Source organism: Cyanistes caeruleus, chromosome 12 (genome assembly GCF_971803275.1).
Source record: "Cyanistes caeruleus chromosome 12, bCyaCae1.hap1.1, whole genome shotgun sequence".
Lineage (NCBI taxonomy): Eukaryota > Metazoa > Chordata > Aves > Passeriformes > Paridae > Cyanistes > Cyanistes caeruleus.
In genome coordinates, this window is record NC_141712.1 from 2,140,585 (window position 1) to 2,153,367 (window position 12,783).

At 45.3% G+C, this 12,783-nt stretch overlaps 1 protein-coding gene and 1 pseudogene across 1 annotated transcript in view; both read right to left on the reverse strand.

Moving 5' to 3' along the window:
- LOC111944238 (axonemal central pair apparatus protein HYDIN-like) overlaps nt 1-5,274 on the reverse strand; it is a 56,889-nt gene extending 51,615 nt beyond the window's left edge. The window contains exons 1-4 of the mRNA XM_086847702.1: nt 5,093-5,274; nt 3,652-3,771; nt 2,454-2,567; nt 760-879 (exon numbers count right to left, since the gene is read on the reverse strand). Coding sequence (XP_086703828.1) covers nt 760-879; nt 2,454-2,567; nt 3,652-3,726 — 309 coding nt within the window. The 5' untranslated portion in view covers nt 3,727-3,771; nt 5,093-5,274. The remainder of the gene's footprint in view (nt 1-759; nt 880-2,453; nt 2,568-3,651; nt 3,772-5,092) is intronic.
- Nucleotides 5,275-5,469: 195 nt separating this feature from the next.
- Nucleotides 5,470-10,419, reverse strand: LOC147650793 (hypoxanthine-guanine phosphoribosyltransferase-like; annotated as a pseudogene).
- Nucleotides 10,420-12,783: the final 2,364 nt, after the last annotated feature.

The window sequence follows — 12,783 nt, forward strand, 5'->3', positions numbered from 1 at the left end:
TTTTCCTCTTTACAGTGGAACACAACTGCTGACATTTTTCAACTTTTTCCCCTCTCAACTCTCTTAGGAAACTGCAAAATAATCACAATTGCCTCAAGTGAAGGTGAAATCCTCCAGGAGCACATGACTTTGGATGTGCTGTGGTTCTCCAAAGGGAAAGCAGAGCACCACGTTGCTTTTGGAAAACCTGAGCAGAGCTGGATGAAGCTTAGCAGGAGCCTGAAGTGGCACCTAAAGGCCTCTCACTGCTTCTGCTGCATCAGTCTGACTCCAGGGCTGTTTCAGAACACATTTCCTGCAGTACCAATGCCATCAGTGCTAAGTGATTCCAGCATAAAGTGGAGAAGTCTCAGCTCATGAGCTTTGACTGTGAGCTGCACAAAGGGAGCCAAACAGGCTGAGAGAGGCAGAGATTCCTACCAGGATTCCTACCAAGATTAACCAGGGAGACACAGCATGTGGTATAGACTCAAGGCAAAGCATGAAAGCAGGTTAGAACTGTACAGCCCTCAACATTCCTATCAATCCAGAGCTTTCAAGAGAAAGCAAATCCTTTTGGGATAGATACCATCAATGCATAGCCAAACTCAGGGGAGAATTCCCAGCACAGCAAGATTTCCAGCATCCTGCAGAACAAAGGTGCTGAGACATTTTCTTCTGGATGTGCTGCAGCAGGGAACTTGCTTTGCTGCACACCATGGGAATGACACCCCTCTCCTCTTCCAGCACAGTGTTAAAGCTCCAGGCCCCAGCACTCACCTTGCTCTCATTTGTGAGAGACAGTTCCATTTCAGAGACTTCATGAGCCACGAAGTTCTGAAACACCACCTCTGGTGGGGAAACACGAAACGAGCTCTGTTTCGGGAGAACTGGCAACAACTGGAGAGACAAGAGAGAGCAGGGAGAGGTTCAGCTGCTGGGAGGAATGTTCATGAGGGAGACTCTTCCTCTGATCCCCAGTGAAGTACAGACTCTGGGAGAGCACGTCTGCCCAGGCCACACTGGGGAAACAGTAGCTCAGCCACCTCTGCTCTGAGCTGCTCAAGAGCTGCTGGGCCACACAGGGCAGGGTATAAAAGAAGCCATATAAAAGGGTATAAAGGGTATAAAAGAAGCCATATAAAAGGGTATAAAGGGTATAAAAGCCATATAAAAGGATATAAAGGGTATAAAAGAAGCCATATAAAAGGGTATAAAGGGTATAAAAAAAGCCATTTTGGTGAAGGGTGTGTGTGTGCTCAGCTCTCAGGGAGGGAGACACACACCCAGCTCAGCTGAATTGTCACTAATGAACAGTTTTCTTTTGCTTCCACAACTTTGTCCCCTTTAATTGTATTTAAAAGTTAGTGTGTTTCTAACAGAGGTAAAGGCAAAAATAAAATAACACAGAAATTAGGAAAAAGACAAATGAGGTGAATGCTAAATGAGGATAAGGGTCAGTTCTTTTCTCAGTAACTTGGGTAAGAGTAGAGTTAGTATCTCCTTTTCCCATGAGCTTTAAATGGGTGCTTTCTTGTATATCTCTATTATTGCTGTCTTATTTGATACCATTCTAGAGGCATGTCTGAAATGACACAACAGCAGCAAATGCTTCTGGAGCAGAGACATTGCTTTGAGAAAACTCTCCCCTGTTGTCTGCCTTCTCCAGCCACACTGCTGCCACTCCAGACACACCAGCAGCTCTCCTGTGGGACTGCACTGCTGAAGGGAGTGGCTGCAGCACACTGTCCCTTGGTTGTGCCCTTCTCTGAGCTGTCCCTGACCTCCCTCTCCAGGGCAATCCTTCACCACTTTGTTACTGTCTCTTGCTGCCAATTTCCTGCTCAGCACCCACCTCGGCCACCTACCACATCTGGACTGTGCAATGTACCCAGCCAGTCCTGCAGGAAAAGCAGCTTTAAACACACCTCTAAGTAGGCACTGATCCAGAGAAAGCACATCCATTCCCCCTGCCCAGGGCAAGTCCCCTGTACACCTGGCAGCCTGCAGAATCTCTCAGGCTCCCAACACATTGTTCCAACCCAAAGCATTCATGCAATTAGTTTTGTTAAATCTGCAGTCATTCCTGCAGCTCCTTGGCCTTCAGAGGCCAGCACTGCCACTGTGGATGGAATCCTATGACCCCAAGCATTTGATGGTGACCGCAGCAAAGCAAGAGGTGGCTATTTCAGCAGGAGAATGGCAAATGGCAAATTTGTGCCTTTGTGTCCCCACCCTTCCCCCCACTGTTTTAGCAATGGCAGCTCCACTCCAGCAAACCCCATCAGTTTCAGCAGAAGTTATTTGTGTTGGCTTGGTGCAGACCAGGACTCCAAGTCCACCACTACCAGCAGTTTGCAATGACAACAGCACCTGGACACTGTTGGTATTTTGCTGGAGGCGAGCCTGTCACAAGCACACACCCTCTTCAAACCTTGCATCAGACAGAAAGGAAAAGAGCAGGAAAAGGCTACCTTCTGACCAGCCTCACTCGTGTGTAGAAATGGGCCAATTCTGGGCAGACTACTCTCCCCAGCACTGGCCTCATTCTTGTTGAACTTCTCTCTCGAGAATCTAGAGGGAAGCAGCTGAAAGGCAAAAAAAAACCCAGCAAAAGCATCAGAGATGTGCTTGTTCAGAAAGGCTTTTCTTGAACAAGTGGCACTGGTGACTAATTGGTGATCACATCATCTAGGACAGTCCTGGAAGCTCCCTAAGTTACTTGTTGAGATACTTAGCATCAGTAAATTAATAACAGAGCAGAATAGACATACTCCAACCACATGGCTGTGTCCCTCAGCTTCTCCATGATTTGATGGGACATGTTTGGGGATTTCTGCTCTTTGGGCATTTCTTTCCTCTTTAGGTTCACTGGATTGAGGCAGTGATCTTTTCAGAGAGTGGGGAGGAGCTGTCAGAACTCCCTAACTCCATCCCTGCACGACACTCAAAGCTCACAGCGAGGAGATAGCGCTGCTGGGTGAGTCCAGGAAATGCAAGAAAGCAAAGTGGTACCAAGAGTGAGGGGCACAGGAAAGTGTCCAGGTTTTAGTTCTCTCTGTTAATTAGCATTTGCTTGCTCTGTCTGGGCTCCCACAGCCCTCCACAGAAGAAAACACAGGGATCTCCTGGACAGAGCCTCAGCAGCAGGGCATCTTCAGTCAAGCGAGCTCCAGACAGCCAAGGGACCTTTGTGGCCCTGACTCCAGTGCTGTCTGCAGGGCTGGATCTGTGCCCCACGCAGGAGATGAGAGAGAACAGCTGCTCTGGAACCTCTGCTGCTGGGACCAGCCGTGTCTCTCAAGGCTTTGGGCAGAGTTGGAGCTGCCCAGGTGCTCAAGGGCAGCTTTGTGAGAGCAGCACAGTGAGTGCCCAGCCTGGCAGAAGGAATTGCTGTGACAAGGGCAGGGAGAGAAGCGCATGCTCAGGGCTCCAGCTGGACATTGGTTTCACTTGGCCCCGCTGGCACAGCCAGGGAAGACACTGGAGTGTCCCTGGAGCAACACACGCTGTTCCCAAGTGCACCAGGACAGCCCCCAGCAACAGGAGCACGGCACAGAGAGCTGGGGAGGGCTCTGCAGCCTCACAGTGCTGCTGGACAACAGGAGGGGCACGGAGAGGAGGGACACCAGGGGCATTTCCAGCCTTAACACAGCCCCAGAGGCTACTTACACTAAAAGACTTCAGTCTTTCCCTGAGCAAAAGCCGAGGAGGTGTCGTTGTCTTTTCTGGGAATCCAGAAGGCATTTTGAAAGCAGGAAGTCGCAGAAGATCAACAATGCCTCAAGAAAACTGCAAGGAGCAAGAATGGAACTGTGAAAATCCAGAATCCAATTCACGGCAGACTCAAGAGATACACTGATGCTAAAAAATTTATATTACTTAAAAGTAGCCAAGTGCTTGTTTGGTGTGAGTAGCTAGGACTGTTAGGCCTCTAGTTGAACTATATGGCTATGTTGTGCAATTCCAAAATGAATCACACTGAAACCTGGAGCTAAAAATCTGAATAACATTAATAATAGTTGGAGCAGACTGTAAAAGCTGTAGCTTTAATATTATTAGATTCAATATTATACTACTAGTACTACTATTATTATTATTATTATTATTAATTTAAATATTAATATTATTTTAAAATAGCTAGAATGGACTTCCTCTTCTTTAGGCTAAACACCCCTTGCTCTCTCAGCTGCTCCTCACAGGACGTGTGAGAGACTGGAATGTTATGGCTAATGGCTTAAATCTTGTTATAAAGCATTTTTTGCCCGTTGTGACAAATTTGTATAAAGAAGCTGTGACCACCAAAGCCCAGCCTTCCCTGGAAATGCCTGCTGACTGGAACTTTGGACTGTGAGTTAAGCCACCTCTCAGGAACTTGAGACAAACTAGAGGTGACACTATTGTCCTATGATCTCAGGTCTGGGGAGAAGTCAACAACACTGAGGGAGAAAAATGTATCCACACCAAAGCCAAAGGCAGCAGCTGTCCTGAGAATCAGCTCTGTGTGGCTTCAGGCTGGGGAAGTCGCAGGCACAGACTCATCTGCTGAGGCCAGGTTTGCACACAAACCTCCCCTCAACAGAGGGGCAAGGAGGAAATTTTGGCCGTGTGGCATAGGCTCTGGTAAGAGGCAGTGCACACCCATCCTCCCTCCCACAAAGCGGCTCAGCTCTAAAACCTCCCCCCACAAGAAGGCCACATGCAGGGGACATTGCCATGAGGAGCAGCTGAGGGGGTGTCACAACCCATCCAAGGCCTCCAGCGCGCCCCCAGAGCCCTGCCTGAGGCCTTGCACCAGATGAGTGCAGGGGATGCAAAGTAACACACCAGATCCGAACATCCACAACACAATTCGGGGCACAGATGTGACAAAACCAAAAAGTACAACTTTAGTCCATCTCTGACTTCAAACAAAATTCGGCACTCCCTCCCAGAGACCAAAGCCCCGCGAATTCGGGAGTCCCTGGCAGAAAGCAAAGCCCCGCGAACTCGGGACTCCCTGTGAGAGCAATGCAGCACGAAGTGCCCCGCACAGCCCCATTCCCTGTGAACAATTCCCCTGGCGAGTGGCCCAGGGGAGCCGTGTGCCCGTGCCCAGGCTGCGCACACCCACCGAGGATCGCGGTCTCCACGCAACTGAGCCTGGAGCAGCAGCGCCGCGGCCGCTGCGGCCGCGGTTCCCCGGCAACCCCGAGCCCTGCCCGTGCCCCTGGCTTCCATCTCGGCCTCCGCTCGAGGCCTGTTCCGCCCTCGGAGCTCCCTCGGGCCCCGCCACGAGCCGAAGGAATCCGCTGCGGGGCCCGGAACGTGCCGGGCACGTTTCTCGCTATCGCCAGAGCCCCGCACCCAGCTCCTGCTGCTGCTGCTGCTTCCAGCAGGAAAAATCCCAGCGTCTGCAGAGCTCGTGTTCAGCGCTGCCTACACGTGGCAATGAGCGAGCTGCAGCTCCTGGCACTAACGGGGAGCTTCTCCTGCTGCTCAGGGACACGCAAGTAGCAAAAGTCATTTCCTGATGGCATGCTTTAGATCACCTCAGCAGCAGCCAGAAATCAGTGCTCCAGAAGACTGAGATTATCACATCCTGTATTTCTCTTTGGCCTTCTCTTTCAAAATACAGATGTGCTACAAGAAAAAATAAAAAGTACAATATTTATCCATCTCTATCTTCCAATGAAGTGTAAGACTGATTTGCAGCTGTATTCCCAGCACTGCACTCAAAACACACTACAACCCTAATAGTTGGAAGTTTCCTACTTGCAGTAAACTCCAGCTCTTAGTATTCCTTGCAAGTTTATTTGTAATATATAGGTTTATATATTTGAAAGAACTTAGGTTTCTTAAATTACTGCATGCTCCTTAATGCTGCTGAGCAATGGCACAGACTGTTTGTGTCTTCAGCAGGACTGGTTTGTCTTAGGAAAAAGGCTTTGAAGTAAAAAACTTTCCCAGTTAAACAGAATTAAGGAAGTACTTTGGAAAACAAAGGAGGGAGAATGATCAACCCTGTCAGTCTGTGATGTTTCCAAGGCCACTACTCTGTGCAGCCTGAAGAAGCTGTAATGGAATAAGGGAAGAGTTCTTACAGACATGTAAGATGTAAGACATGTTATCCCTAAGTGTATGGAAAACCTTCACACAGAGTCCCTGCAGGGCTGCTTTAAAGACCTGGTGACTGAAGAGCAACATAGGGTTGAACTAAGTCAGACAAATATCCAATCAAAGTCAAATGACAAGTTATTTTCAGATGGGGTCACAGATTGTGTGCTGCTCACCATCCTGGGGGCCCAGAATGTTCTGCAGCACGGCTGAGCCGTGAGACTTGTGGAGTAGAATTATAAAAAGGTGAAGCACAAACATTTCTCATGCACCTACACTGCATTACCAACTCGGCACCTTAAAAATGGTTTTGCTCCTTTATTGGAAGTTTCTAGCTGGAGTTGAAGGTTTTTTAATTGTTGAGAAGCTCTGAGTAGAAGCAAATCTTCTTGCTGGGTACCTGATACTTGGCAGTGGAGGAATGTGCATGTACTTACATTTAGATCTCTGAAGTATTCATTGTAGTCAAGAGCATATCCAACCACAAATTGATCTGGGATTTCAAAGCCTGTATCTGTAAGAAAATACAGTTCTTTTTATCCTTCAGTGGTGTAAGCAGCTTTTAAATGCAGAGTTTGTATTCAACACACACTTGAGCTAAGAGTAAAAGACATCATCTCTTTCAGGGTGCTTCCTTAAGAATCTGAGCTATAAATTGATGACAGAGGTTAGAATCTAAGCCATTCCCATCAGTCAGTAATATAATTAAGGTTGTTAAGAGAATTCTGTTTATTAACAAAATAATTGTTTAACACCTGGTTATGAGTTAGTCCTGGGAGAAGAGACAAGGAATGAGATTTTACTTGAGTGAAAGTAGATGAACCGTGATTCAGTAGGACTTTTCAGTTTGGAAACAAGGCAAGTTTAATAATGCAGAGTCAAAACAAATGTCCTCCAGGGCCAAAGCAAAGCAACACACAGTTAAGGTTTGATTCATTTCTGCTATCTAAATAGTTAAATTTGTGTATCAAATAGCTAAACCTGCACTGAGGCCAGCCAGGGGAAAAACAGAAGGTGGTCATGAGGCCTCAGGATGCCATAGCTGGACATCAGTTCACAAGTTTTTATGTAGTTTCTCCCCATTTCTCTTGGCCTTCATGAAACTTCTGTGCAGTTGTCAGATGTGCTTGCCTGAAGGGAAATGGTAAGACTGTGTTTTGGAAAATACTAGAAAAACATGGTACTTACAGTCTGGTCTGTAACCTGGACTCTGACATGTCCTTTTGACGAGCAGGCTGTAAGGCAGAGCAGAGAAGGTTGGTTTTTAAAATATGTCTAAGCTGTAGACTTCCCTTCTGCCACGCCTCCCCATAAGCTTGTAAAATCATGCCATTAAATTAAGGCAGTGAGATTATTTCACAGAAAGCAGTAGTGTTCAGCCTTGTCGTGGAGGGAGAAGCAAAGGCTCTGATCTAGGTTCATTCTTTATGTCCAAGTGGCTCTAGTTTGTATTCAGTTCCCTCCAATCCTGGGTCTCAGGTCATTGCCCTTCCATGGAGCAATGCCTCAGGACACTGGAACAGCACAGAGGGGGAAGCATGTCCAAGTGGCTGGGAATGATTTTAGTGGGGAGGGAGGGAGGGAGAAAAGGACATTTCTTCTGCAAAATCTTATCTTATCAAACCAAAATCTTGGTTTGCCTGTGCCCTTCAGAAGAAACTGAGAACCTCCTGGACAGTCCCTAGAAGGCCTGTCTGAATAACTGGTGCATAAAGCAACTGTTTTTATAAAGCATTGTGATTACTTGACAGACACAGGGATATTCCACAAAATTTCCTTTTAGAGACCTACTACAAGCAGATCTAGAATGCTGCTTGAAGTCATCTTCCAAGTGCTGACAGACTCTTAGATTCTGGAAACTTCTAGAGTTGAGGATAGTAAGGGATATTCTGAGTGTTGTCATTCCAGCATTGAGGCAACTGAGGCGACGTTAGAAAACTTACGGAAGGACATCAATTTCCTTCAGCCATAAAGTAAGAAACAGGGAATCCATCAGACTTTATGGACACCATAGAAAGAGCCATCAAACCTTCCTTTATTAATTTGAGCAGTGAAGATGGTAGTGCACAGGGAAATTTCCCAGTTTAAGAAACACTTAATTTTCCCACAGCTGGGTAAGGATTGCTTCCTGCATTTGCTTTCTCCCCCCCAAACTTCAAGCCAAACAAGCACTTGGCAGCATACAATGACTATTCACCCAAATGATTTGAATATGTTAGTTAGCAGCTATATCCTTGTACCTTACAACTTTTACCATCCTTGGTTTCTTGTCTTTATTTTTGAAAGCAGTGCTTTCATTGTTCTACCAGTCTCAATAATGTCCTGAAAGTGATAAAAAAAATAAATTATCCTTCAAGTTTGAAAGGAAAATCAGACTGTCAGTGGATTAAATTAGAGCATACCAACCTGGCAGCCCAGTAACTTCAGTAATTATTATTTTATATCTAATATGTATTCATTTGAAAAGAAGGGAGAAAAGAATCTGTGTCATTCCACCCCTCCTTCAGTCATTACTTACCTCTACTACTAACACATTCTGGAAGAGATTACATAGGGAAGGAAGGAAAAGAAAAAAAAAATACTTAAATGGCAATTTTCAGCAAACCAAACAGCCAAGAAAAGCACACTAAAACCCTCAGTTACAAGGAATTTGCCTTGATTTTCAAAGGAGATTGTCACTTGAACTACTGACTTGACTTTGGTGCTTACTGAAGAGTCTTTTTGTAAGTATTTCTGAAAGCTTTAATATGGTGCTAAAGGCACCTGTGTCAGGTCTGTATATTGCTCTGTGCACAGCACCAGTGTTCCAGAGGCACTGAATGAGTCAGGTGAGTGTGGTTCATTTCTGGGGGTTCTGGGATAAAATGGGGAATAGGACCTTTGGGAGCACTCATTGCTGATCACTCCAAGTTTCCACTGAGATCAGTGGGAATTATTCACTGCTTCAAAGCCCAGCATTTTAAATCAGTGTTAAGAGGCTGGAAGTATGCAGTATCAAAATCTTCAATAAAGATGGATTTCCTGGAAAACACACAAGAAGAGTTGTTTTCCTTTAAAAGCTGAAGATGCCAATTCATACCTTCCCACTTAGTGTAGACAGCTCCTCACCAATAAAACTGATTTTTTCTGCAGGTGACTCATTCTAGAAGGAGAAAGAAGAGATGGAAGTCACATAAAGCATGCCCCCCAAAGTGTTGTCCTGGATTTGTTTGAAAGGTGAGCTGCTCTTGCTTCTTGCAAGAGGAAGGAGTTGGAGATCTGCCCCTGGCTTTGTCATCTTGAGTGTTCTGCTATGTTTATCCCAGTGAATATATAATATCCACCCTTTGGGGCAGATCAGTAAATCAGTTCCTTTTTAGTATGTAATTTGAAGAGAATGTACACATAAACTCCATTTTTGGGGGGTTCTCACACAAACCACCAGTATTTAGAATGCCAGTCTATGGAGAGAGTCAATTTTCCAAAGAAAAGAAAGTCACTCACACAGTAGCTTTTTATTCTGACAAAATCCACGGTAACGGGCACAGATTTATCACCATTTTGATTCAGTGCTTTTATATGGTCCAGCAAATCAGCAAAGAATTTATAGCCTCCTTTAAGGACACAGAGTGCAACAATGTGATGACTTCCCATGTCTTGCATGATATCTCCAGCCAAACGCTCTGTCCTGGGAGAAAGAAGGAAAAAAAAGGCAATTCTAGAAAGTGTTCTGTATATCAGAGCTGTTTGTGCATATATTAAGCAATGTTCAAGTAAAAATTCTGATCTTGCTGTTAGGTTTTTCTAGCTAGCAAATTGTGAGCACAGCAAGTCGTAGGAAAATAAATTAGGTCTTTGCACAGCATAAGCAGATTTAACCCATAAACACAAATATTGCAGGATAGGTGGGCTTCAAGAGAGTTGATGGAACATGGAAGCTTGACTGGGCTTGCAGAGGAATCCTCTCCATAAACCCCCTCTTATCCCAGACTTTAGGACAGAAGTGTTAGGGCTGCAGGGTTTCCCCGTTTCCCATGGGCTGCACAGGGCAGGACCTCAGGCTTTTTTCATTTGGAGGGACAAAAATGGGCATCACTGTCCCTGTTCTCTCCTGTTTACCCTCATACCTGTCCAGGATGAGTCCATGAGGAATGAAGACTCTTTCTAAATCCTCTTCATAATGCTTAGGAATGCAAAACAGATTTTTGTTGTAGCCGCTGTCCTCATCTCTTATCTGCAAGGAAAAGGGAAATACATCTAAAACTAGCAACCAAGTCATTCAAGAAAAAGCTTCCAGTCTGTGACAGTGTGAAGAAAAAATTCCTCCCCTCCAATAATGTGTCAAAATAAAAATATTTCTGAGAGTTTTTGATCTTTCTGCTAGAACAATTCACAATCTGATAACTGGAGCTGGTGGCTGAGTTGTGAATGGAGTTGTGAATGCATAACAAGTACTTTGCCCCAGTCATGATGAAATCAATTCTTGGCTATCATCAACTCATTCAAAAAGCCACCCAAAATAGTAACAACCTTCCCTCTTGTTCCATTTGCCCTTCTGCAGAACTCAGTAGCCTGCTCGTGTGGTAGACAAGCGAAAATTAAAATGTAAGGCAAGGAGATTGGGATTCCAGGTCAGCATGTCACTTTGGGGTGCTGCTCTACTGTGACCATCGTTCTCCACTGGGTAAAAGAGAAAGCTTTGCCTTCTTAGCATGATTTCACAGCTGAACCTTTGACATTCCAGCCATTAACTCTCTCAGAGGACAGGGGAGATGGCTCACCCAAAAGGAGAAGCTTTGGGATGGCAGTGAGAAGAGGGGAAGCTGCAGAGGGTGCCCATGGATGGGAAGAAGTTGTGCTGTTTGCCCTTGGATCAGAGTGCTCCTCATCGTGGCTGGGGACTGGCCATGGCTACATCCCATAGATTTGGCCTTTAGCCCTTCTGCCTCCAGGATTTAGGGTTACAGTTCTTTATCCAACGTGCTGCTTTCAGGTGGTTGCACCCAGAGGTGTCTGCATGTCTAGAAGCTCCATAATCCCCATTTGGGTTTCTCTTCTGGCCCCAAACAAATCTGTGTCTTTGGATTCTACCTCCCTTCAACACCTTGATGGATGCTTTGTTCATTTATAAAGTGGTGGTACAAAACCAGGCAAGGAAAAATAGAAGGAAGTAGAAAGAATTGTGAATAAGATTAATATGTAAGTTTTAGAAATAAATTAAGAAAACTCCCTCAAATTCCTGAGATTTTTGTCATGCTGATACTGCCCTGCTGTTGTTAGAAATACAGAACTAACTGAAAGAAAAATTCAGAGCTGGCTCAAAGCTTCTCTAGTGAAAAACAGGTTATCTACATACCAGTTACATTCCACAGAACTCAGAAAAGCATCTTGCTATTAAGTGTGGACCTGTGGATTCAGCAGTAATAGCATAAAGTATTGCTAACACCAAGTTAACACCTGCAAACTCTTTACACAGATGAATTGTTTTTAATTCTCCTTTTCTTTGGCACAGGAGAGATGAGTGCTTAGGAAGAAAAGACAAATGGACTGTAGGAAACAGTAGCACGTTACTACTTGCAAAACTCACAGCAGCCAAAAGGAAATAACCAAATACTGCCATTTATTTTAAATTGGCCACAAATAGCTTCCTGCATTTAAAGATGAAACTAGAGCCAGGTGTTAAAGGAAATTTCAGAGAACAGATTATAGCAGCAAAAGGCAATGAAAACAGAAGCTCCTCCTGGCTGCACTAAGCACATTCTGCAAGTTCTCAAAATTGATCAGCCCTAATGGTCCAAGAATATGCAGAATGACCTCGCAGCTGAGCCCTGGCTGGGTGGCAGCAGTGCTGCTGTGCCTGGTTTAGTTACTGTTGTCTTTGTGGCTGAAGTCAGTGAAGTGAAAGCTTAAGTGCAGGACTGGTTTTAGCTCAGGTTTGTTGGTGCCTCGTTGATCGTGGAGAGACGCTGGCAGTGACACTGGGATGGGCTGTGGCTTGGGCTGTGCCAGCACTGAGAGCAGCTTCAGGGAGTGCAGAGCTGCTCATGCTTTGGTGTTTGGTCAGCCCAGCTGGGCAGCTCAAAACTGGCCCATTTCTGCCTCTGGGAGGCTGCTAGTGCCGGGGATGAGATTGTCACTGAATTAGAAGCATTGGTCAAAGACACTGATTATTTGAGACTACTGCAACACATAAACACCATCTCTGTATCATCTGAAGTATCAAAAAAAAAGCACCTTTAAGGACAGTCACTGACACCAGTATAAAAAGTGTTGTTTGTGTTGTTCTGTTTTGGTTTGTCTCCAAGATTCCCATGTCTATTGCATTCTACTTAACTGCAGCTTAAATGCAGTGATAATTCTCTCTGCAATTTCAGCAGCTTCTTTTGCCTAATCATGATCCTGACTGTGGTATTTAATGGACTTCAGCTTGACAATCTGCTTTTGCATTTCTAAATGCACAGCATTTCTTCTGCACAGCAAGGTAAGGTCAGCCTTCTTAGCAAAGCTGAGCTTCCTGCTGCACTTGATGAGTGACACTACAACTGCTTCAGCTCAGGTGAGGGATGAGCTTTGTCTGTGTGGGTGTAACCGTGCAATAAAGGTAATCTTGAGGCACACAGATGTAAATAGTCATTACTGCTTAGAGCTCGTCTAGCAGTGCAGCTTTGTAGCTGTTACTTGGTTTAACAACTCTGCTCAGTGAGAGTCTTGGGTACAAACAATATCTGC